The sequence below is a fragment of the Ostrinia furnacalis genome, unplaced genomic scaffold, assembly GCF_004193835.3.
Source record: "Ostrinia furnacalis isolate ACB-3 unplaced genomic scaffold, ASM419383v2 OfSCF4915, whole genome shotgun sequence".
Lineage (NCBI taxonomy): Eukaryota > Metazoa > Arthropoda > Insecta > Lepidoptera > Crambidae > Ostrinia > Ostrinia furnacalis.
Window position 1 is genome coordinate 2846900 of NW_021135154.1, and position 22989 is coordinate 2869888.

The following is a 22989-nucleotide window of genomic DNA, read 5'->3' on the forward strand; positions in this document are numbered from 1 at the left end:
TCGCAACACTACACTACAATGAATGAAGTATGTACTAATAGTACAATCTAATGTGTTTTTGCCCGTTTAGACACCTGCGATTCTTCAGCATATCAAACAATACAAATGTTGAATAAATGCATTTTTATTCTCATGTTGCTTGTGTTTTACATTTGATAGTTAGGCTGAAGTTTTAAAGTATTATTTTCATCAAAATTAGCTCGAGAGTTTACGTGAAAGTCTAACAAACATCCGTCATCTTTATTATTAGTAGGATTAAAGCAAAAATAATGTTATTTGCACAAATTCAATACTTAGATTTACACATTGCATTTCTGTAAACACGGTAAAAATTAGTCATAATGTATCTTTACCTCTTTTAGACGTCACAATATTCCTGTATGTGCCATAAGATCAATAAGCTTATTATTTTGCAGTTTTCCTTGAAAACAATCATAATTCATGCCTAAATTAGTTCACGGACACATTATTAGTAGGTGTTTAAAACTGTGTATAGAGGCAACAGCATATTAAGCTGAACATTTCGAGATCTTATGGAGTTGCAATAGGCACTATTTTCAAACAAAATTTTAAAGTCTGACGTGCTGACGGATTTTTAGCGTCGCAGTCATATGCACAGCCGAATATTCAAATTTCAAATTTAAGATCATTTGAAACGCATAATGAATATCGACGATGGGTTTAATTACAACTGATTTAAATTTCATAAGACATCAACACCACAAATCAAAGGTTTTTAAACTAACTTAGGATCAAGTTTTGCGTATCTATCGATGTGCTCTTTATTCCAATGTGATGTTACTGATGAACCCTACTAAAATATTAATGACGAGAGAACAGGAAGAAAAACGTTCAGACGACAATCTAGCTCAACCATAAAGATAATGGTATCAAAATAAAAATCAAACGTTATCAAAATGCACCATCAGTCCATTAAACTGAAGTATAAACTATAAAACCTTCCAATCACGAAACCACTATTGTGACAAAGACGCCATACGAATGTTAATAGTTGAATGAGTAATAGATTCCGAGATTTGTGAAGAGGATCGACACAAAAACTGCCTAACACTTTTTTATGAGGTCTTTTTGAGATTACCTCATTCTTGATATGACGCTCCCCACACATGACGTCACTATACAAAGAGCCCTGTATTATAATAGAAATGAGGTGGATAAAAATGAACCTGCAAACTATAACAAAAAGGCACCTGTCGCACAAACTTGACAAAGGCTGCAGGTATATGAAACCGCTTTGAAAAAAGATTAGGTCGATATCTTTGCAGCTACAAGGTAAATACGAGTATATTGTTCGACATCTAAAATTGTAGGTCAAATTCGGTTGGAATACGAGGTGAAAATAATCTACTACAATTTTGATGTATAAATCATAGTGCATTTCTGAAATAAGCTAGGAAAATCAAAGCTGTTATAGAAATACGTTCACGCGTTTTATACAACTTTGTTGCCAATCTGATACCGCACAGATTTTGGTTATGAATCGCATTTGATTATTTATTCAGATTTATAACCAGATATTTTCGTAACGTTTGCTAACGTAAGATAAACAAGACTGAGTGACCCAACTTAGAAGACGCAACTACACTGTTTGTTTACATTATTACTAATCTTTTTAGCATCCGAAAAGTGATGTCATGCGCACAGTTGGAAACATGTTTTAATTCGACTTTGAAGGATGAATTTAGGTGTACCACGCGGCAACGATGGTTAAATTTCGTATTAAAAAAATATTTATTATATAATAAATTGATGATTCCAACTATGTGGTATAAAAAATCATGTCTAACATTTGGCATATCTTTAAAGACTGTCTGCGTTATTTTCGTGATGATTCAGTAATTTTACGTGAGCAATATCAACCATTCGAACACCGTACCAATCACAAGTTCAAGGCGGATTAAAAGCAGACAGTGTTCACGCGCGTTTCTTCGCTCTTATTCGGTGAATTTTAGAGTTCAGATTCGCAGCTGGAACGTGAGGTCGTTCACGATAAACGTTTCAAAACTGCAATCACATTGTTACGTGGCGCAGACGGCAACAACCTGATTTTGTACCGTTACACGAGCAGCGCAAAACTGACCTAGTGCCGGGAAAGCTGCGAGTATCAGGGACAGCAGTCCGTTTCGTGAGCCCAATATCGCGATCAATCATCTTTTCCGAGACCATTTAATAAAGTTTTTTCATAAAGCTTTAGATGCCGAAGGTCATCGACATATTTTTTGGTATATAATCTCTTTCATCTCCACCCCTCCTTAACATTAATTAAAACTAAAACCACCGTTACACTTTTTGTCTCTTTCGTCGAAGCTCGACTATGATTTGTCAGAGGGACAAATACCAGCTTATATGACGCTTGATCATTCTTATTTGTTATGAGGAATTTAAATCAGTCAATATCTATCTTTGTTTGAGTGAGAACCGTATAGTTTTCTGCTACTTCTACATTAAGGCCATGATTTCCCAAATTGTCGATATTTGACCGATTTTGTTTGCAGATAGCTTCTAAATGAAAAGGTATTTTAGCAAACAAAAAATTGTACGAGTAAGTTAATGTCTTTGACTAGGGCGACAACTTTTCCAAAACACGATATTGCATAGTTTGTCCGATAAAAAAAAATCCCAAAGAAGTACGTCGACGGCTTTTTTGTTTTACTCTCATATATTCATTTTTAACAGTTTACACTTAAAATATATACTAATAGATAGGACTTTGTATTTTCTAGGTCGACAACTTTTCAAACTTTTGTTATTGCGTCTTATTTAGTTACTATGTTGAAAAAATGTGAAAAAATCGGCCATGACGGCTTGGACAATCTCAATCAGTCGCGCGGTGGCGCTTACGGAGGACGGACGCGTGTCAGTTTTAATCCTGTGACAGTTCGCGATTTGTCAATATTTTTGACAAAATCGCCTCTGTCTGGCGGGTGGCGAGTCACAGTATAATAATATCAGTATTACTGGAGAAAGCGAAGAATTTTCAATCATGATACATAGTACATTTTCCAAAATAAAACGAATGAGTTAAAATTAATTTATTTATGGGAAATTATGAGTCAAGCCGCAGATATAATAATATTTTAGGCTGTTTTTATATAGAAATAAATTTGTTTATTTTTTATGATGAAAGAATATAAGGCGAGTCATCAATTCTGATGTTTCACAAATATTTAAACATGCTGAATTATAAAACTAGATGGCGATACAGTTATTTAATTGATACCATAAATAATTATTTTACTGCTTGAATCTGAGTTACAAATTCTAAAAGGGCAGAAGAGGACCTCTAGGCAAGTTGTTTTGAGGATTTTTTACTATTTCTGGATTTACAATGATTAACTTAGAGTCATTTGCTTAAATATAATAGCCAAATGTAAAAGAACATTAGTACATATTTCATATTAAAATGGAGTTTACATTTTTGTGATCATTTACTATTTTTGTCGGTAAAAAGTAAAAGTATTTGTTTGACTTAATATCATCTTTCATTTGACATTATTGATTGACAAACATTTGTGTGCATGAACATTATAAAAATGTTTGTTTCGGGCTGGGTGTTTTCTAACCTTATGTATTTATTTATGTTATGTTATTTAAGTATGTTCATATCCCATAGTACAAGCTTTGCTTAGTTTGAGACTAGAGGCGCAGTGTTAAAATATTATGTCGAAGGATATTTAATTTTATTATTTGTTTATTCACTATTTGAATATTACGGTTTAATCCAACTTACGGCTTGTTTTTACACTGTGGCGTCATCGCGTCGCGCGAATGTCAGCGCGAGTGTCAGTGCGAGGTGTGCGGGGGCTGAGGTAAACGAATGCACGGCATCGAGGCGGTAAATCCTAGCCTTAATGAGGAAGCTAAAAAGATGGTTTTGAATTTCTTGAAAGAACACGTTGCATGCTGCACGTTTATGATAATATCTAAGAAATCAAAGCACTGATGTCATACGGACACCGCAGGACGTCCTAATGGCTCTTGTACTAGATCTACAAGCCTTTACTTATGTAGTTTTATTATTACTACAAAGACGGTCAGTGGTGTCATATCATTCGCTCTTAATGAACACTAATTTGATGCAAGTGGAACTGATTCAATTGTTATCATCCATCTAGAAATGGCATTGACCTTTTGTCGAAACAAATTGTATCAGTTGGCTCGTCGAATATATTTCTGTCTTATTCAAATGAATGAATTATCGTATGCAGTCGTCTTCAGCGTTCATACTAACTAAACGATGGTTTTGTAACTCAGACTTTGTTCAAATGAATCAAATCAACTGCATATAAAACTTAATCTTTCGACTGCGTTTATGACTCGTCTGTTTTTCAACGGTTGGTCTGCTTAATTTTAATAACATTTTCGTGCATTTTTACAAACGTCGCTATCAATTTGATTCGGATGGTTGAAAAGGAGAGTGTGGTATATTTATAGTTGGAAGCGGGGTCGACGTTCTTCTCGGATCTCCCACGCTGCGCTTGCCACGGGTTGCGATGGGATCTATGAGTTTGAATGGGAATAATTCTCTAAATTTATGCCAGCATAATAATTTCAAAGTGCAATAATAACAGTAAATAAAAGTCCGAGACACCAATACGTGTCAACGTCAACGAATGATCGTGACGAAATAATCCTTGTAACCTAAACCGTTCGTTAAATAGGGCAAAGCCACGGGCGGGCTGTGTAATATAAATTGTCATGATACTTTACAAAGATATGTGAGATATTACATTTGATTAATAGCCGCGCTGTAACTAAGTAGGTACCTTAGCGGTGCGAAACTGGAAAGTTGTAAACAGGTAAGTGGGTTTGTTAATGCAACGACAGTTCGTGCATTGCCTATTACGGAGATTGGACGCAGCCACGTTTTATGACCCCTGAGCCCCAGTCCAAAACGCTGATTACATCACGTGGTGCGGTGTGGACATCTTGACTTGACTCATGACAATGTATGGAGACAAAGTTGCCAGTGATTAATGAAAGCGCGTGGGGAAAATAAATTATGCAGCTCCCAAGTCGGTCACACTCATGCAATATGATAGGATTTTCTTGCAATTTATTATACTCGAACGTAATTTCTCACTCGGCTAAACGTTTCAAGTCATATTTACGACCTAGCATAATTTTGTAACTAACACAAATATTCATAAGTTTTGCCCGCTTGAAATCCTTGTAATTGCGAATCTATAAGATTTTGTGCTTTTAAAAATGTTAATATCATGCAATATTTAAATACCATCTCATTGTGTTCGTAAATAATGAAGAATTGTTTTAAAAGAGTGGCAACAGTTTAATGCTCATTAAATATTACTAAATATTAATGTGTTATCCTTGAGTTGGTTTATAATTCGGGTTACTTTAGTTTATATTCATTTATGTGCAGACATTTAATCAGCCGATTGTAAATCTTTTGGTGCCATAAAGAATACACTATTGATACCAATCCGCCTCGTGGTCTAACAAGATGTTTTATTTAAAGCGACGGCATGCCGAGTCTGGTGACATTTGTGGCGACTCATTCATAATGTTAGCTGGCATTAAAAATAGCAAAAGAGTGCGACTTCAAGACGATAGTGAAAAATGAAACAGGTGATGCGGGGAACGCATGGAAACGTGTGTAGGCAAGACGTTGGATGACAAACAACCTAAGGTCGTTCAACTCTCTCGCAGGAAGAAAACGTCTGAACGAATTTCAGATGCCTGCGTTTACGTTACAATTTAAATTTACCAACATTTGATTATTATTTTTAACACACAGTGAACTTCTGACATTCAAATAAGTTACGACGCATAAATCTCCGGATGAAATTCGAACAATGACAAAACATCGAAGAGAATTGGTACAAATAGCGTACAATGTGTAGTTTTCGTGGATTTTCGAGCGAAACATCTCGACGGGCATCAAAAATAAAGTTACACCAACTAATTACTCCTTGGACAGAGTCCCAGAAGATAAACACCTAAACCCCAGCCAAAAATACACAAGATGGCGTCGGGTTCATAATAAAACAATTTAATGGGCCAGCGCGCTTTCCGCGGTGACGAAATCAGCGCCGACGCATTCTGGTTGCGCAACTTGAAACGCGATCTGTGCAAGAGAAAACTTAAGGTCGAAATAATTATACCACATTTGCAAATGGCCGGTAAATAGCCCGCCCTATCAGACAGATTTCAGGCCACCTTGTTCAATTCTAGAAAATATCGTGACTGGGGTTTTGCAAACTAAATCAAAACTCATAGACTTTGGAATGCACATGTCCAAAAATGGCAGATATCCAGCGATTCCTTCATCGCCATCACGTCTCTCCAGTGAGCTCACGCGTGCCATATTCAACCTGCCAATATCCATCGGCAGTGTTACGTTGCATTTAATTGCAGCTAGCTTCCTCTAGTTGGGGGGAGCGCTGAACAACAACGAACAAACGAATCTGGGCGATTGTTTACGCGCGAGTGACGGGACGGGCGCGGCGGAAACGCTGCGGATCCTCGCGTCATTGGCTCGCCAGCCCAAAACTTGGCCACCACCGCTACGCTTCATTCATGCCGCACGTCATCCGTTCGCTATTCGTCATTTTCTTCGAATCAACGAGCGTTTATCTACGAGTAATTATTAATAGACGAGGTCGTTTTTCTAAATACAAAGTCACTTTCCATTTTTGGGGCTCCCCAGACTTAAGTCATTATTATCGTAATTACTCATTCGTGTAAAGTTAAAAGTACACGTAACAAATCTGTAAACAATACAGATTTGCTTTAATGAAGGTGAGCATAATGGTTTGACAAGAAAGCGAGTAGGTACATCTCAAAAAAGTTACTACAGATCATTAGTTGCTTTAAAATAACAATAAAATAAATGTCAACTTTTTGTTTAGGGTGTAATATGTTACGTTAAGATCCAAATTATCTCGGTCCATCGGGCGAGTATGGCCCATTAGGCGCTCCCATCCTGAGCGTCTTGTAATTTTTATAGCAAGGTACCCCGCCTTGCATTGTTGTAAGGTTTAATGAGCGTACACTCGTGCCTGACTTTATTTCTGTCGCGCGATCGCCAAAGAACAACAAATCACTGGATGTGACATTAATTTTCTACGGAAACCTTTAATAGATATTTCTGCCTGTTTGGTACAAAAACTAATCATAATAGAACCTTTTGCTTGGTTGCAAAAAAATCAGGCCAAAAGGTAACTGCATAATTTGACAGGAGAATACATTTACTAGTTTGAGGACATTTGTATAATAATGTTGTAATGAGTATTTCAATAATGTTCAACAAAAGTTAGTCATCGCATAATTCCAATTAAGCTCACGTTTTATAACAGTCATCAGAAATTATGACGTTAATTGAAAACTTCTTGATTACTATTCATAACAGGAATAATAAAATACACGCTGTATTTCGCATTAAGCACGATTCGTATACACTTACTGTTTATTTAGCTGTGACGAATAATGTTCTTGGAGATTGAGATCTTACCTGTAACAAACAATAAAATTATTAATTTACTGCAAAACATTTTTTCAACTTGACTGCCTCGATATCTTCCCAAATGTCTTATCCACGAGGCACGACTTCAGATGATATATAAATAACTACCACCGTGTCATTAAAAATACCCAATTAATTCGTAGCAAGTCTTATTTGCAGTAGGCCATCACACAAAACACAACCCTAAAACGTGGACAGCAAGGTAGATTAACGAACAGAGGAATAAACGATCTTTCAGTAGATTCATGAAGACGCCTATGTAACTCGTTACAGGGGTTCCGGCGTGCGTTTGATATTTTCGCTTTACGAATATTTTTATTTGAATACTGTTTTAAAAGAGTTTTATGACTCAGAAGCGACACCTTTCAGTTGCATGTGTTTTTGTTAGATGTCGTAAAGTTGATATAAATGTATATTTTAATATCAGTATGTTTTTACTGTTTTTGAGCCACGAGGAACAAAGTGGTTAAAAATAGGGGAGAAATTATCAGTCATTTAGGATTGAATAAAGCGTTACAAACAGTTAAAATTAAACACCATGCAGGAATGGTCGATGACAAAACATGCGGGTTAGGCGAATACAATATCAGTAACAGTTAACTCTGATAACAGTAATACTTAATGTTCTAAAGAAAGCTACTGCAATGTTTATACAGTTATTGAGATTATTATACAAACATAATGATGATATATACGATATGAGAAAAACGGCGTTTTATTTAAAAGAATCATTAGCTTTAATTTTGTATGTTCCAGTTTCTAGTTCTAAATAAAACACAGTATACAACTCAGCACTGAAAGTAGAAGTTTATGCTATAAAATATATTACTGAGACTTTTAATAGGAATAGCATTATTGCAATCTATTTTCTAGAGTTTAATTGGGAATGTGTGTCGTTAAGAATCTAAGAAATTCGTAATATAAATGACCCAATTAGATGAATTGGCCCAGATCCAGGAATCAAGACTCGCTGCAATTCTCTGTATTTAAAATATCCATTGAAACTGTTATTTTGCATATTTTGCAACATTCTCCTTGAATACTAGGCTGTGATGGAGGAATTTCGAATACTTAGGCAGAACAATTATCGTAATTTAATCTGATGCTCTTGTATACCAGAGTGATTTGTTATCATCATTAGAAATATGTCGTCGAATTTATTACGCAAGAAATCACAAGTTATATACGAATGACCTCAGAATACCTAAGTGGTGACCTCCTCGTCATTGAGACAGGTTCTAAGCACAAACAGCATAAGTATTCGGTGTTAGAATCATCCTATTCCAATGTCGATGAAGGAATTATCTATTAGTACCTATACCTATTTGCAATCAAATACCTATCTTGCTATATGTACATGATTATGATTAGTCACAAATATGTTAATGAGAGAATCTTGTTTTATACTTGCACTAATAATCATATTGTCAGATGTTTTTTTTAAGCGTTCCTAAGTAAATCCTAACAGGTACAATTTGTCAAACCAAATAATATTTTAACCATTTTAAAATGATCCTTTGTGGGGGACCAGTTTTTTGTCTAAAAATACGATTGACTAAACATAAGGTAGAGTGGATAGTCGCGTAACAGTAGTTCCACCATCGATGGCACATTTATAGAAGGCAACAAGGTTTACAAGCCGTTTAAAGTAGCAGTAATTAAATTAACAGATGACGTCGTAGGCGACCGAGGAAATAATGATGTGCTAGCCGAGGCAGACAGTGACAGAGATATCTACAACAGACAAGTAAGAGTGAGATGATAACAATCATCTGAAAGTGCGGGCAGCTAACTTCACTGCAGTGAGTCACATAATGCGACCTTTTTAGTAGCTACAATCTAGAACAAGACATTTATTTTGATTGATTTAGCTCAATTCTTAGGTTTCCGGTCGAACTACTTTTTGTTGTCTATATTTTCGTACCTCATTAAGATGTCTGAATGAAGTAATTTAAAAAACTTAAACTGCTAAAACGCTACTAATCTCAAGATTTTATACCGAATCCAAGGAAACTTGAGTTTACTACCGCAGTCATTTGTTTTATAGTACAATCAAGTAGGCAAGTAATAAATGATCTATTGATGAATGTTACCGTAAGAGGATCAAATGCAAATATAAACGATGGGCCAATCACATGAATGAATCTGTAAACGTTATGCGTTCACCAAATTGCTTAACGCGAAATGAATGGGACCCTCAAGTCGGTACACACTAGAGCTGACGCCAGCATACTGGCGCCCGCGCATCCCACACGTGTGGCGCAACAGAAGTGCTTTCAACATTCTGTGTTTGTGTTGCTAGTTAGTAACGCCTCGTCTATCGATTAAAGAAAGCGAATCTATGGGGTTATGTTTAAAAACAGCATCGTTTATGTTATCAACATAACTTTTTAGAACTGAATGCATGTATGCACATTGATTAACGTCATCTTTTTAACTTGGAATAATGAGAATAACAGAGAATGTTGAAATTCTGCTTCAAAGAAATAGGCAGAATTTAGACTAAAACTCAGCCACCTAAAAGGCTTGGAAATGAATGAAGGAAATGTTGACAGCGGCAGCTCTCCGAACTCCTCCAAAACTCAAAATCATGTAAGATTTTTCTTACACTTTCATTTATCTTTCTTGCTTGGAAATATAAATCTATCTGGTGGAGACCGACTCGATGCAGTAAGTAAAACTGTCACTGCGTGCGACGTCATTCTACCTATCTCTAGATTAGAGATGAAACGGATATCCGGTAACTATCCGGTAGGCCGGATATCCGGCCATACTTCACTATCCGGCCGGATACCGGATAGTAACTCACTATCCGGCCGGATACCGGATATTAAAAAACTACGACAATTTCCTATTCATAAAATGAAATACATTAATCTTTGAGGTAAATATCAATAAAATGGCCTATAATAATGACGGCTTTTATTTAAAGTCCAAAACGTTACAAAAAAGAGATATTAAGGCCTTTCAAAAAACAAATTTCTTTTTCTGGGCTATTCACTCTAATGACGAATACATAAATAGTAAATATCTGTTAATGTCGAAATATTGCTAAATAAAATAGGCGATCTTTTTTTCACTGATGGTCTGATGACATGATGCAGTGAAGTCAGATTACGCAGCAAGTAAACTATGTAATTTAATTTTCGCTATTCAATCACACACTCACGATGGCAACCGAAATCCCCCGAATTGATCTGCCCCCTAGACAAGTGGCAAAATCTGACTTCTATTCGAACGGATTCGATTTTCGAAGTGTGACTAGTCTAGTCTACTAATAGACCCACTGTTCGCGTTCGAAGCACCTGTGCGGCGCTAAACTCGTCACAACATACAACGAGACAATGGGCCAACTATCCGGCCGCCGGATATCCGGCTATCCGGCCTAGCAGCTGGCCGGATATCCGGTATCCGGTATCCGGCCAAACAACTATCCGTTTCATCTCTACTCTAGATGTCGCCGAGCGGCGCCACCTACGTACCTCCTCTCGTAGAAAGTTGACGAACTAGACCGGCCTAGTTTGGACAAATTACGAAATAACGCAGAATCACACGGACTGTTTTGATTTTCACTTTGCAGAAGCAAATGTGTATATGACGATAACACGTGGGTGCGGGCATGGACAAATTTAGAAATTCGCACCGATTTCATGAATAATTTCGCTGCCCATTTACGCCGGGTAAAAGTCAGCAGTCAGTACCTACGTGAGAACGAGGAGAGAATAAACATTATTGTTGACCATGTAGTGTGTTTGTGTTTAAATTGTGATACGTAGAGTTAATAATGTTTATTGGAAATTGTCGCAAATGTAAACATTAAATTAAATAACAAGCCTGGCTGCGCCCGCGACGTACTCGTTGGTACACATACACACACAGCACGATTAGTGCGAAGCGTGAAGGCCGGTCCAACGCGTTATCGTAGCGTAGCCCATTATTAATAAGGTGAACAATAAAAAACGTCATATTCATGTTTTTGATCATATGAAAGCCCAGCGCTGAATGTAGCCGCAGATAGTACGGAATCACCTTTCATGACATTACAATTTAAACAACCGGCTTATCCGATCATCTACATCAGACACTTAATTGGCGTGCAGATAACGGCTAAATAAATAATAAGAAATACAACTCGCTGAAGCAGTTTAATCATGCTCAGAAATGGTGAAACCTGTTAAAACTTCAAGTGGGTTTATTTTAACAAAATACGATAAAAGCTATTTTGACAAATCAATCTAAAGATAAAACGCAGAGTCGACTCTGTACAGTAAACTATCATAAATCAGTCAAAAGCTTGGTCATAGTACCATATAGATAAAATCATCCGACAAAGCATAAAATAATTCAACAAAAACCTTTTTTGTCTAAACATGAAGATTTATTCACCCATTGTGCAATGTGGGTCAACAGTTTTCCATCATTGCATAGGTTCGTTATGTTTACTTTAGCCGCCAACGCGCATTGTGATGCCTAAAAACTAGCACAAATATATCGCTCATGTTGCTAATGATAATGCCATCGATAACGGAAAACGCAGAAAAGGTCAATTAAATAAAAAGTACCAAACTAATGTCAAAATGCAAACGAGATCATTAGTCTCTTTCGACCCTACAAAATAATAAAGAAATTCCGTTAATTTTAATGGCATCGAATGTGAGAACCGTTATGTCTGAACAGACGTTTCCCTTTGAGCGTCCTTAACTTTTGAAGCCTCGGGCGGTAACTAACAGGCTCTTCATATAACGCACCCACAGCATTCCATTTTTGGAACAGATAACGAGAAGACATCCGCCGCATTGTGTAAAGCTAGGGAAGTTCTTAGCTTATCAGTTCCAGCATTGCAAGATTGCCTGAACAGCTGACGGCAAACAATTATTTTTTTGCCTAAAAAGGCATGCGTGTAGGGCCTCTTGACAATGTAACATTCGATGTTATCTCTCCGGTGTCGTGATTGCTTCGTTACATGTCTAAATTAGATAGTAAAACGTAACATATAAAGAAAAGATTTGTTATCGCGAACCATTGATATTTGCTACATTATGACGATTGTGATTACGTTGCTTATACTGCGATTTCAATATTAATCAGGTACCTATTACATATTTTATGCAAGGAACACATAGATAATTAATCAGACGTTAATGTTGAAATAGATCTCATTGCATACGTGACAAGAAAAACAATGAATAAATTAGCAACGTTTATGTTATTTATGTTATTTATTTATAATTTATGGCAAAAATATTAACATTAGGCGAACTTAATGCCATAAGGCATTCTCATCCAGTTTACCTTTGGGTTATGCAGAAAAATTAGTTTGGCGGTATAACAAAAAATCTTTGAGATAGTCCATCTCTTCAGTTTTCCTTTTAACTTCCTCCCACTCATTAATTTTGCTCATCATCCCTTCTAGTCATATTCGTGTCTATACCCAAGACAAATTATTTCCTTCCATCTTTCTTGCTTCATATACAACTAGCTAACCCGGCGAACTTTGTTCCCCCTTAATGGCAATAAATAAGCAGACTTTTTTTTTTTAAATTTCGAACGGGACAAAAAGTATCCTATGTCCTTCTCCTGGCTCTAAACTACCTCCCTGACAATTTTCATATAGATATTCAATCATCCACTAAATATTCGTGCCTAAAGACTTATGGTCGGGGCGGTTCAAAGAGCAGATGGCCCCATTAAAATGGAAAAAAATTTAAACACAACACAAGCTGCAACTAAAATCTCTATACGGGCATGTCTTGAAATTGCACAGCTCTGACTGACTTCAGGGTTGCAAGTTGACCTGGACAAAGCCTGCTACACTGTCAGCCGTAGGCGTCGCGAGGGCCACAATTAAAGTAAGCAGGTCCACCCAGCAAATCACCTTCGTCAACCGTAGGCTGCTCCCACGCTATTCCGACCTTTGTTTAGGCAAGCGTTCAACAATCAGTCTTGTTCTTAGCTCAATTGCACTCACTGAATATTCACGTATGTTAAATTCAGCTCGCAACATTGCATATACAATGAACTTATACACAGTATGTATAAGTATTTAAATTGTAATGTAGGTACCTAAGATACTAGATAAACTCGCCAGTTGTCACATAAAAGGTATGACTGTACTATCGTAAATATCTCGTTTATAAAAATAATTTAGCATAACTAGTTTTGATTTACTTAAACTTAAAATTGATTGAATCGATATACAGTCGTTTCTGAATGTGTGTGGGCAAGGAATTTTACTCAACTTATTTTTATTAGGCGCCAGAAAACTTTTCAAACAATAAGCCTAAGCATAGAAAAACTTCGAATGCAATAAATCATTCGATGACCCGCGTAGGAGTGTAATGGTTACGAAGTTACGGAACCGCAGCCGAAATGTAAAAGCGATATTAGGATTGTTTGGCGCTATGCGTAGGCCTCGGCGTTCCACCCACAGGACAGGTTCAACTCAGCATTCTGAAGCGATCGATTTTCATTTCAAATTACAGTGCTCTTGCGCCGCCTACGCGCCCTTCCCGAACGCATTCTTTGTACGATCAAGTACACAGAGTTCGTTTGTTGGTCACCCCAGTTTCATTAACATTCCAAGCAAATAGATTGAGAGCGAGCAACGAAACGACGTCCAGAAAAAGGTAGAAAACTTTGTCGATCAACTCTGGCATTGTTCTAATGCCCGAATCGCATACAATGAAAAAACCTCAAAACATGTAATCAAGAGACAGAATAGTTGTATAAAAAACATGTGACGTTCATGTGAACGTAATGATTAGGGGTATTGTCTTAGGATTTACTAATGGCACTTACTCGCTACGGCGCCTACGTGTTTTCACGACCTTAGAAAAGTATATCTCATTAGCAGAACGATCACGTAGTTTAAGATGAAGTTCAGATACTTATTTAGAAGCAGTGTCGTGGGAACAGGTGAAGAATAGACGTATCGCATGATCCAGTTTTCTAAAGATGCAGCGTATCTTTATCGAGGTCGTTGTGATAAAGAATCGCGTGTCAATATTAGCTGAGTTCACAGTCTTCTGAAGCAAGACTTGAGACAAAGGGAGAAAGCAAATGTGCGTTTTATAAAAAGCGTCGCCTTCACAATGTGGGCCTGCTTATGATTCAGTACGAAGTCAAGTCCGTATAGGGCAATCCGGTCGCGTTTGGGTCTCATTATCCGACGACCATAACATCTTAATATCGATGGCTGTTTGAATCATATTAATTAAGCAACCCACAGCATGCTACAACGTGTTGGAGAGCGGCTGGAACAGCCTTGGCTCCTACACCTCCACGCTACCCACGACTACCCTCATTTGGTCATCGACGTGGGCGCAAACACCTAATCACCAACTAAGCAACCTTATAATGACCCAACTAAGACTCACTTTTGCTGCAGGGTTGCGGAACCGTCAACATCAAAGGTAGGTGGCGCCTACGCGTCAAATCGCAATAATTTCAATATTATTATTTATATTGTAATTTGATTTCGTTTTAACGCGGTCAATGAGGCCGAAGAATTATGATTTATGCAGTAATAACATCACATTGAAAGGGTTTGGAAATACTTATTCTGTCCGAGATGATGAAGATGTCGTTATACATTTCTTCATTAAAAAATAGATTAAATTATGGAGTAATTTTGATACTGGAAAGGTGTGCTCGCTCAATTTTACTGATTAACTTATCTAAGGCTATTAAACTTACACTTTATCTCTTATCATCTGCAAAGCAAGTATGTGTAACATGCCGTGATAAGGTTATCAGTAAATCTGGTATTTTATTGCCCCTCTATTGTCCATATCTTCTAATCATAAAATTACAAATTGATAGTTCATTGATGTCTCTGTATATTGTTGTATTGGTATGTCCATGTCATGCTTTATCGATATTGTACCTATGTTATGATTGATTAATTTGAATGTTTACTTTTGTTAAGGCATTGTTATCTATTGATGTACAGCGCTCTTCTTGGAATGCAAACATCCAAATAATCAGTTTAATATGCAAACATGATCAGATGAAATTGCTTGTGATGATCGAATATTCTGTGTTATTAAATGTCAGCAAACGTTGTTGTGGGATACACGACTTGAACTTTTATGCGGGATGAACTTTAAGCTTTATTGTTTCAACCCGGACTGCTTCATCCAACAACGGTTTATGTATTTTTAACTTGATTCTGGATTGTGGTTTCCAAATAACGGACTTGGTAGAAATAAATATCGAGATTCTTCAGATAATCTGGATTTGTAGTTTTATTCTTGCGCGTACATATTCCAGCGTCCAAAATAGCTATCGTTATTTCTTAGTTCGGCGTAATTCGATACGCCACGTCTGTCGGCTGTCAGCTCCCCGTCGATATTTTCGTCAAGTCTCCACATATCACGCTGGACTGGCGACGTGTCAAATAATCCATAAACCAATTTTTATTACGCCACGTTTCTCATTATCGTCAGAAGCGAAGACACGAAAACACATTTTGATCCATCACCGAGAGAAACTAAAAAGTTGCTCAATCTGATTTGTGAAACTCGAAGCAAACCCTGTCATATCAAAATGAAATTAAAGAAAAGACTCGGCTCTCGAGTCGAGGGCCCTCGCTTTTTATGGCAAATGTTAAATCAACAAGTTTCTGAGAATGATGCAAGAACAATATTACAAGTAACACATGTTTTCATTGCGTCCACGCAATGAAGAATGTTCACTAATTTTGTTTTTTAGCTTTCTGTATTCTCTGTTAAAAATAAAAAATACACGTGAAATAATTATTTCGATACGTCAATTAGTTTCCAAGATATTGAATTTTAAAAGTGCGGGCGGCGGCCGGCCCGCCATTTTATGCGCGTGACGTCATATTACAACGACTGGCTCATATTTGTATGGGTGGAATCTTGCAAACTGAATTAAGACCCACTTCCAGGCAACCGATTAAGCTGAAATTTCGCAAACACATGTGATTTGGATGACCATGCAATATTATGATGACATGGAGCTGATCTGATGATGGAGCTGGAAGGTGGCCATAGGAACTCTATAATAAAACGACTTAAATGCATCGAGTTTGGGCTCGTTCGTTTTGTATTGATGAGTATTTTAATTCTATATAGTAATCGGGGTCTAATGATGGAGCTGGAAGGTAATTCGCAATAAAACGACACAATCGCATCAAGTTTGGGTTTGGTTCAATTTTAATTTCTGTGATGGGTCTGGGTGTTAATATGTATAATAAGTTTGTATTTACAAAAAAAAAATATTTAAGTATGTTTATATCCGTTTTCTAGTGAGCGGACGCTGTGAATGTACGTCACACGGGGTCACGTGACCGTCGGCGGGACTCAATATTTAAGCGAACTTTGAATGCCTATAAAATCATAACTACTGGGTATTTTTGAATGAAATAAAAACTAATGTATTTGTAAATGTAAAAGCTTAACTGTAACATAGGTTTCAAGTGATTTTGCATACCTAGTAACATTCTCAATTTGGCTGCAATAAGTTCATAAAATATCACCTCTGGAACGTGTCATTTACGAAAGTTTTGTTATTTTTGTGTGATACGTGTAAATTTGAGCTACTGTAGTTGTCGTCTTGGTTGCCTTGACGAATCTATTGGCTTCGTGTGACACTCAGTTCTGCCACATGGAGCAAGTGTTCATTTATATGCCGGTAAACATTGGTTAACGTAAAATGTTTTTAAAATCAAGAGAGATATGCGTAATATAATATAGTTAGACTAAACAATACTAAATAGGAGTGAATACTGAAAGGAAATTGTTATATTTTTTCTTTAGACATTTGAAAGAAAAGATACTTTGAATGTTAAACAGAGCCGAATTCTCATTCTTCCAAGTGAAAAGGTAACCGTATTATAACTGCGACAAGACATGTTAGAAGTATCGGTAGAATAGACCTTGCTTTGCAAAGCGACGTGACTAGATTTTCTAATGAATTTTCAAGCCGCTTACTGTCTTTGACGCTGACTTTTGCTGCTGTTTCTAATACTAATAAATATTATTGCTTATAAGTATGAATTATAGCATATCAAGAGGCAATGTTATTTACTGTGTAAACGTTAATTAAGGAACAAGAGCTATAATGTAATGCTCCTAAATAATGCTAATCATACAAAACGGTCATCAAGTGTTTTCGAATAATGTAGAATCAGAAGGATGTAATTATCAAAAGTCAGTGCATTACATTGGTGTATTTCGTTATCATAACGTTTATGCGATTGCATGTTAAATAGATCAGTTAGTCTGTTTATTTTTGGATAAGGATAAAGTAGACTTTTTGTTGTTTCATCCCGGAGCACTGCCGTGGTCCTTCGTGCCGGATCATGAATAAGTTAATAATTTAATGAATCAGATTGACATGATCAATGTCTTTATAACTGTACTTACAAAGACTTTTTTATTTTCAGCAGCTTCTGTGTCTACAGCAAACTGTACATTGACCGGTTTATAAACTATTCCCATAGCCGGTACGGTTAGGTACCTATCTACTTAATATGGAGACTAAGTTGTCATGAACTAGTTGTTACTTATTGAATATAAACTTGTATTCTTAGTTTATCAGATCAATAAATTAAAAACATGATTTGAAATAAATAACTTTTACATTTACTTCTACCATGTTCTGGAGTTGCCATAGGAAACTTCCTTTGCTCATAAACCACTCAATGTCTTTTCTGACCAATTGCTTACGATGTTAAGTGATTAAATTATGGGTCATTTGTAATATAAGTATTTTTGTTTTTATAACATTAAAGTACCTTTATGTAGGTATATTAACACACGCAGCGTTATCAATGCAGTAAAGCAGAATACCTATTGAGATATTTACAACTTAAAATTACCTCATCTCTCTAAATTGATTCAACCATGCAAGAGCTTGTCATGCCAGTCTAGTAGTTAGGCATTCGGTAGCCAAGATAAGGGCTACGCGACATAGTGCCTATACACGGACTGGTTAGCGCAATAAAACGAGGCTACGGCAAGGAGCCGTGCGCCCGCGCCGTGCTGCGTACAAATCTCGTGTGTCCGAGAATCGTGGACATACGGTACCTACCTATGCGAAGTGGCGACATTCCACCAACTCGCACGGAATGCACGACCACGGCCCTTAAACAGGTTACCACCAGGACTCGAGATCCTTCGCATCAAGCGACTCCGTTAAATTATAACCTCAAAATTAACTCGGTCAATCGAGAGAAAGATTTATTTACAACAGCTGCGTCGGCGAAATGTGAACACCAAACCCGTTTACTGCATCCATTTCACCGATCTCTTTCGTCGGCGACAATCTAACGACCGCTGACCGCAAATCGTAATCGGAGAGACGTTCTGCTTTATTTCGCTTTTCGAAGGATCGCGTTACAAACACCACTGGACCATAACTCGGCGGGGCGAAGACAAAAATAAACTTAATATCGAGTGCGTTGTAGCATTTGTCGACGCATCCGATTTATGATCGCCGTGGTGACAAGAAACGGCGATGTTTGCTAGTACACTCGCCTGCCGATGTATTATAAATAGTTCGACACGATTTTGACCTACCTTCGTCCAGAAGTCGTTCCATGTGCATGAAAACATTCGGGAACGCAGCCAGTTGCTTCCTGTCTTTGAGCAACTGAGCTAAGTAGTCCGCTATACTTTGCGTCGATGGATTGTTATTATCACACATTTTGAATACAATTTGAACAACTAATTACACGTTAAATGTATACTCAAACACGTTCGAATAAGAAATTGTACTTTAGTTACTGGTTACTGTTATTTTTGTGAGATTTTGTTAGAAAAGTTAAAATTCACTTCCACACACATCGAAGTTTCGATCACCACTAAATGACGAAGTTGACCGAACTGAAGTTGTGGGCGAATATAGCGCTGCGCTCGCGCTCTTGTCGAATGGCTTTTTTGTGAGCGCGTGCGACTTCTGTCCGCTGTGTAGGCGTAATAATAACGTATAGTTATCTCGCTCGCGCTCGTTTGTCCCGCGGAGCTGTCTCGCTCTTTACTGGAAGACGGCAAGCGAACATACCGCCATCTAGCCAATTCAACTGTAACTATGAAGCCATTCATTAAGTGCGGCACTGATTAATCGGTTTAGAAACAAAGTGTCACCAGTAAGGAATGAAATAGTCATTTAGATGGAGATATTAATAAAGGTAACAGTTAAAAGGTTTGGAAACTTGGTAAATTAAGATAATAACTTTGCATACAAGAATGTCCCTACGAATTTGATAAAATATTTTTTAAATTAAAATATTAAAAATGCATGTCTGTCGCTTTTCAATCACTGATCTACCTAAATACAAAAATATTTTTTTCTAAATAATGTTTCATATTCCAGGAATACATTGTATTAATTAAAAAAAAGATAAGATTATCACTAACTTTTAACAAATATTTATGTCTAAAATAAAACATTTAATTATTATTGTGCATAGTTTATTTTGTTTGCAGAATATTCAGCGTAACCATTCTTCCATTCAATATAGACGTAAAGCAGATAACACACCCTATTACCTTAGAATTTAATTAAGAACCTATAATTTCAGCGAAACATACTGTGGCGAAGCTATGGGAATAAAGCACAATTTGCAGCAAGTTCTAACAGATTACTTTGATAATCTTAACGCCTTTAATTTATTATTTAATTATGTCGATAAACGCAGACTCGCGGCCCCAATAAAATACGTTTTTAACTGAAGCTGCACATTTGATCAATTAAAATCACCCGAGTTAGTTACGTTTTATCAATTTCGTTAAAAGGATAAATGGATAATTGACCCCTATCCGATGTTCTTGGTGGATCTATCGAATTAGACGAATTAAGCAGAGATGGGGTTCCACGTTCTACATTCCAGAAACAAATAGGTAAATACGTATACGAGCTATTTGTGGAATTGTCCATTGTGCAAAGATCTTCAGTAAATAGAGGTTAAGTTGTTTTTTTTTTGTCTACAGTCTTGTCTTTTTCTGTAGACGGTAATTGAATCTACTACTTATTCTTATAGGGGTGGATTCAACCAAACAAAAGTAACACATTTGCCATGTGTTTCATGCTAATTGTTTTGTTTGTATCTTCGTGTTATTTTTACATTGTTGTACGTTTGTTACCTGAAAAGGCTGCCGACCGTCGTGAGGAAAGCCTTTCGTTAGACAGTCAGTACGCAACCTCGGTACCGGTCGGACGTTTGAAGGCCCGGGTAATCTCAGAACAAATCGTCAGTTTTGACATATTTCCCATACTGAAACTGTCAATGTGCCAGTTATACCTAGGGTTGCCAGGCGTCCGGCTTTAGCCGGACATGTTTGGCTTTTTAGGGGCTTGTCCGGCCAAATATTGTCTTGTCCGGCCTGTCCGGCTTTTGTTAGGCTTTTTATGTGGCTGCCGCGCCAGTCGAAACTCGAGCCACAGAATAATGTTCATTCAAAGATGATAGTACCCACTCACGAGCTATGACGCTTATTATGGNAGCTATTAAAAAGGTATTTCCGGCTTTTAGGGTAAAATGTCCGGCCAAATGAAGCACAGAGTCCGGCTTTTGTGTTTTTGGACCTGGCAACCCTAGTTATACCAGGAGTTATTCTCGAATAAAAGTTTGGTCAAATCGGACCTTAGTCGTTTTGGATAATTTCCATTAATCGTGATTTTCAACCGACTTCAAAAAAGGAGGAGGTTCTCAATTCGACCCGTATGTTTTTTTTTTCTATGTTTGTTACGCGATAACTCCACCAATTATGAACCGATTTGAACAAATCTTTTTTCGGCGTATAGGTAATACCTCAAGGGTGGTCCCATTTAAATTTAATAATAAAAAAATAACCCCCAAGGGTGGAAAATTGGGGATGAACTTTTTTATACGCAATATCTCCGCCGATTATAAACCAATTTGAACGATTATTTTTTTGTTGATTAGGTATTATCAAAAGGGTGGTTTCATGCGAATTTGAAGAAAATATTTCACCCCCAAGGGTGGAAAATTGGGGATGAACTTTTTTATACGCAATATCTCCGCCGATTATCTTTATGACAAACAGAATTCATGTGAGAAAAGTTTCCGTTTTTTATTAATACATAGTTATGTCTAATTGAATCTACTTTATCTGGTTTAATGATGCAGAATATTATTAAAACAAACAGTTTCGCTGCAAGGAAGACGTATGTTCCTCAACTTAGCAGAGGTAATTACTATGGCGACTAGATAAAGGGCAAACATACTTAGTTTGACTAGATAAGATACTAATGAACACACTAATAGATTGTCTATGGATACCACCTAGGACATGCCCAAATGGTCCAGAGTGGTGTCCAATAATGAGCTCTAGCTAATTACACCTACAGGATTCAACCCAGCAACCGCAACTAGCACTGAAAAGCTACCACGCTTGTAGGCCTAGGATACGCGCCACGATAAGCGTTTATCGCACCAATTTGTCGATTTTACGTGATAGGCACATACATTTACCGTCTGAAATCATCGATACAATTTTATCACGGTGGCGCACATCCTAGCCCGGCTGGGCGTCGAATAATGTATTTATTATTTTTCATATCGAGGTATTTGTATCAGCATACTGCAAATATTAAACCAGTTACGTGCTTAGTATGCCAAGATGCTCCTGTCTCTTCTTATTTAGATAAACGTTTTTCCCTTAAATACATAATGGGCACCATTAGCTAACAAGGCGGCTAAAGTGAACTGAATGTACTGCGAAATGTTAAAGGAATTTAAAATCGTTTTATGACGACATTTTTCACCGATAGTCAGGTCCGACTTCCATAAACGCATCGCGATTATGCGGCCGATCCGACTATGGAAGCTCGCTAGAGCCTAATTATCTAAACGCAAAACACGAATATACGAAGACATAAAATGATCAAACAACTATATTAAAGTTTTTCTGGATTATCACAGTGAACAAAGTAGAATTTCTAGTACTCATATCACCTCAAAACCATTTCTTTATAATTTGTTCACCCAAGTGATATCACCCAGGTGAACAAAGTGGAATAATCCAGTTTTTCTTATTACAAGCTTTTTATTACTTTCACATGTCTGGTGTCTGTCGTCAAATCTTGCAACTTAAAATTGACCCACTTCCCGGTTTCCTATTGAGCTGAAATTTTGCATACATGTGTAAGTCCGATGACAATGCAATATTATGGTACCATTGAGCTGGTCTGATGATGGAGTCGGGAGGTGGCCATAGGAACTCCTAAACAAAACGGCGGAAACTCATCGAGTTTGGGTTCGTTGGATTTGTCTTTTCGAGCACTTTAGTGTTAGATAACGTCCAGGGTCCTGAGATTAAGATATAACTAAAAAGTGTAAAATAAAATTATAATAAAAATAAACTTTTTTAAAAACAAGCTTTTATTCTGAATTTCGAAAGCTTGTAGCGCAAACAGAGAAAAAGAGGAATAAATTCCATGCGCGATACAAACTTTCGAAATTCAGAATAAAAGCTTGTTTTTAAAAAAGT

The 22989-nt window shown here is 37.0% G+C and overlaps 1 protein-coding gene across 10 annotated transcripts in view; it reads right to left on the reverse strand.

Annotated features, from left to right (window-relative positions):
• Window positions 1-19403, reverse strand: part of how (protein held out wings) — a 73179-nt gene extending 53776 nt beyond the window's left edge. For all 10 annotated transcript variants that reach the window (XM_028314895.1, XM_028314890.1, XM_028314892.1 and 7 more), the window contains exon 1: window positions 19054-19403. In XM_028314895.1, the coding sequence (XP_028170696.1) occupies window positions 19054-19180 (127 nt within the window). In that variant the 5' untranslated portion in view covers window positions 19181-19403. The remainder of the gene's footprint in view (window positions 1-19053) is intronic.
• Window positions 19404-22989: the final 3586 nt, after the last annotated feature.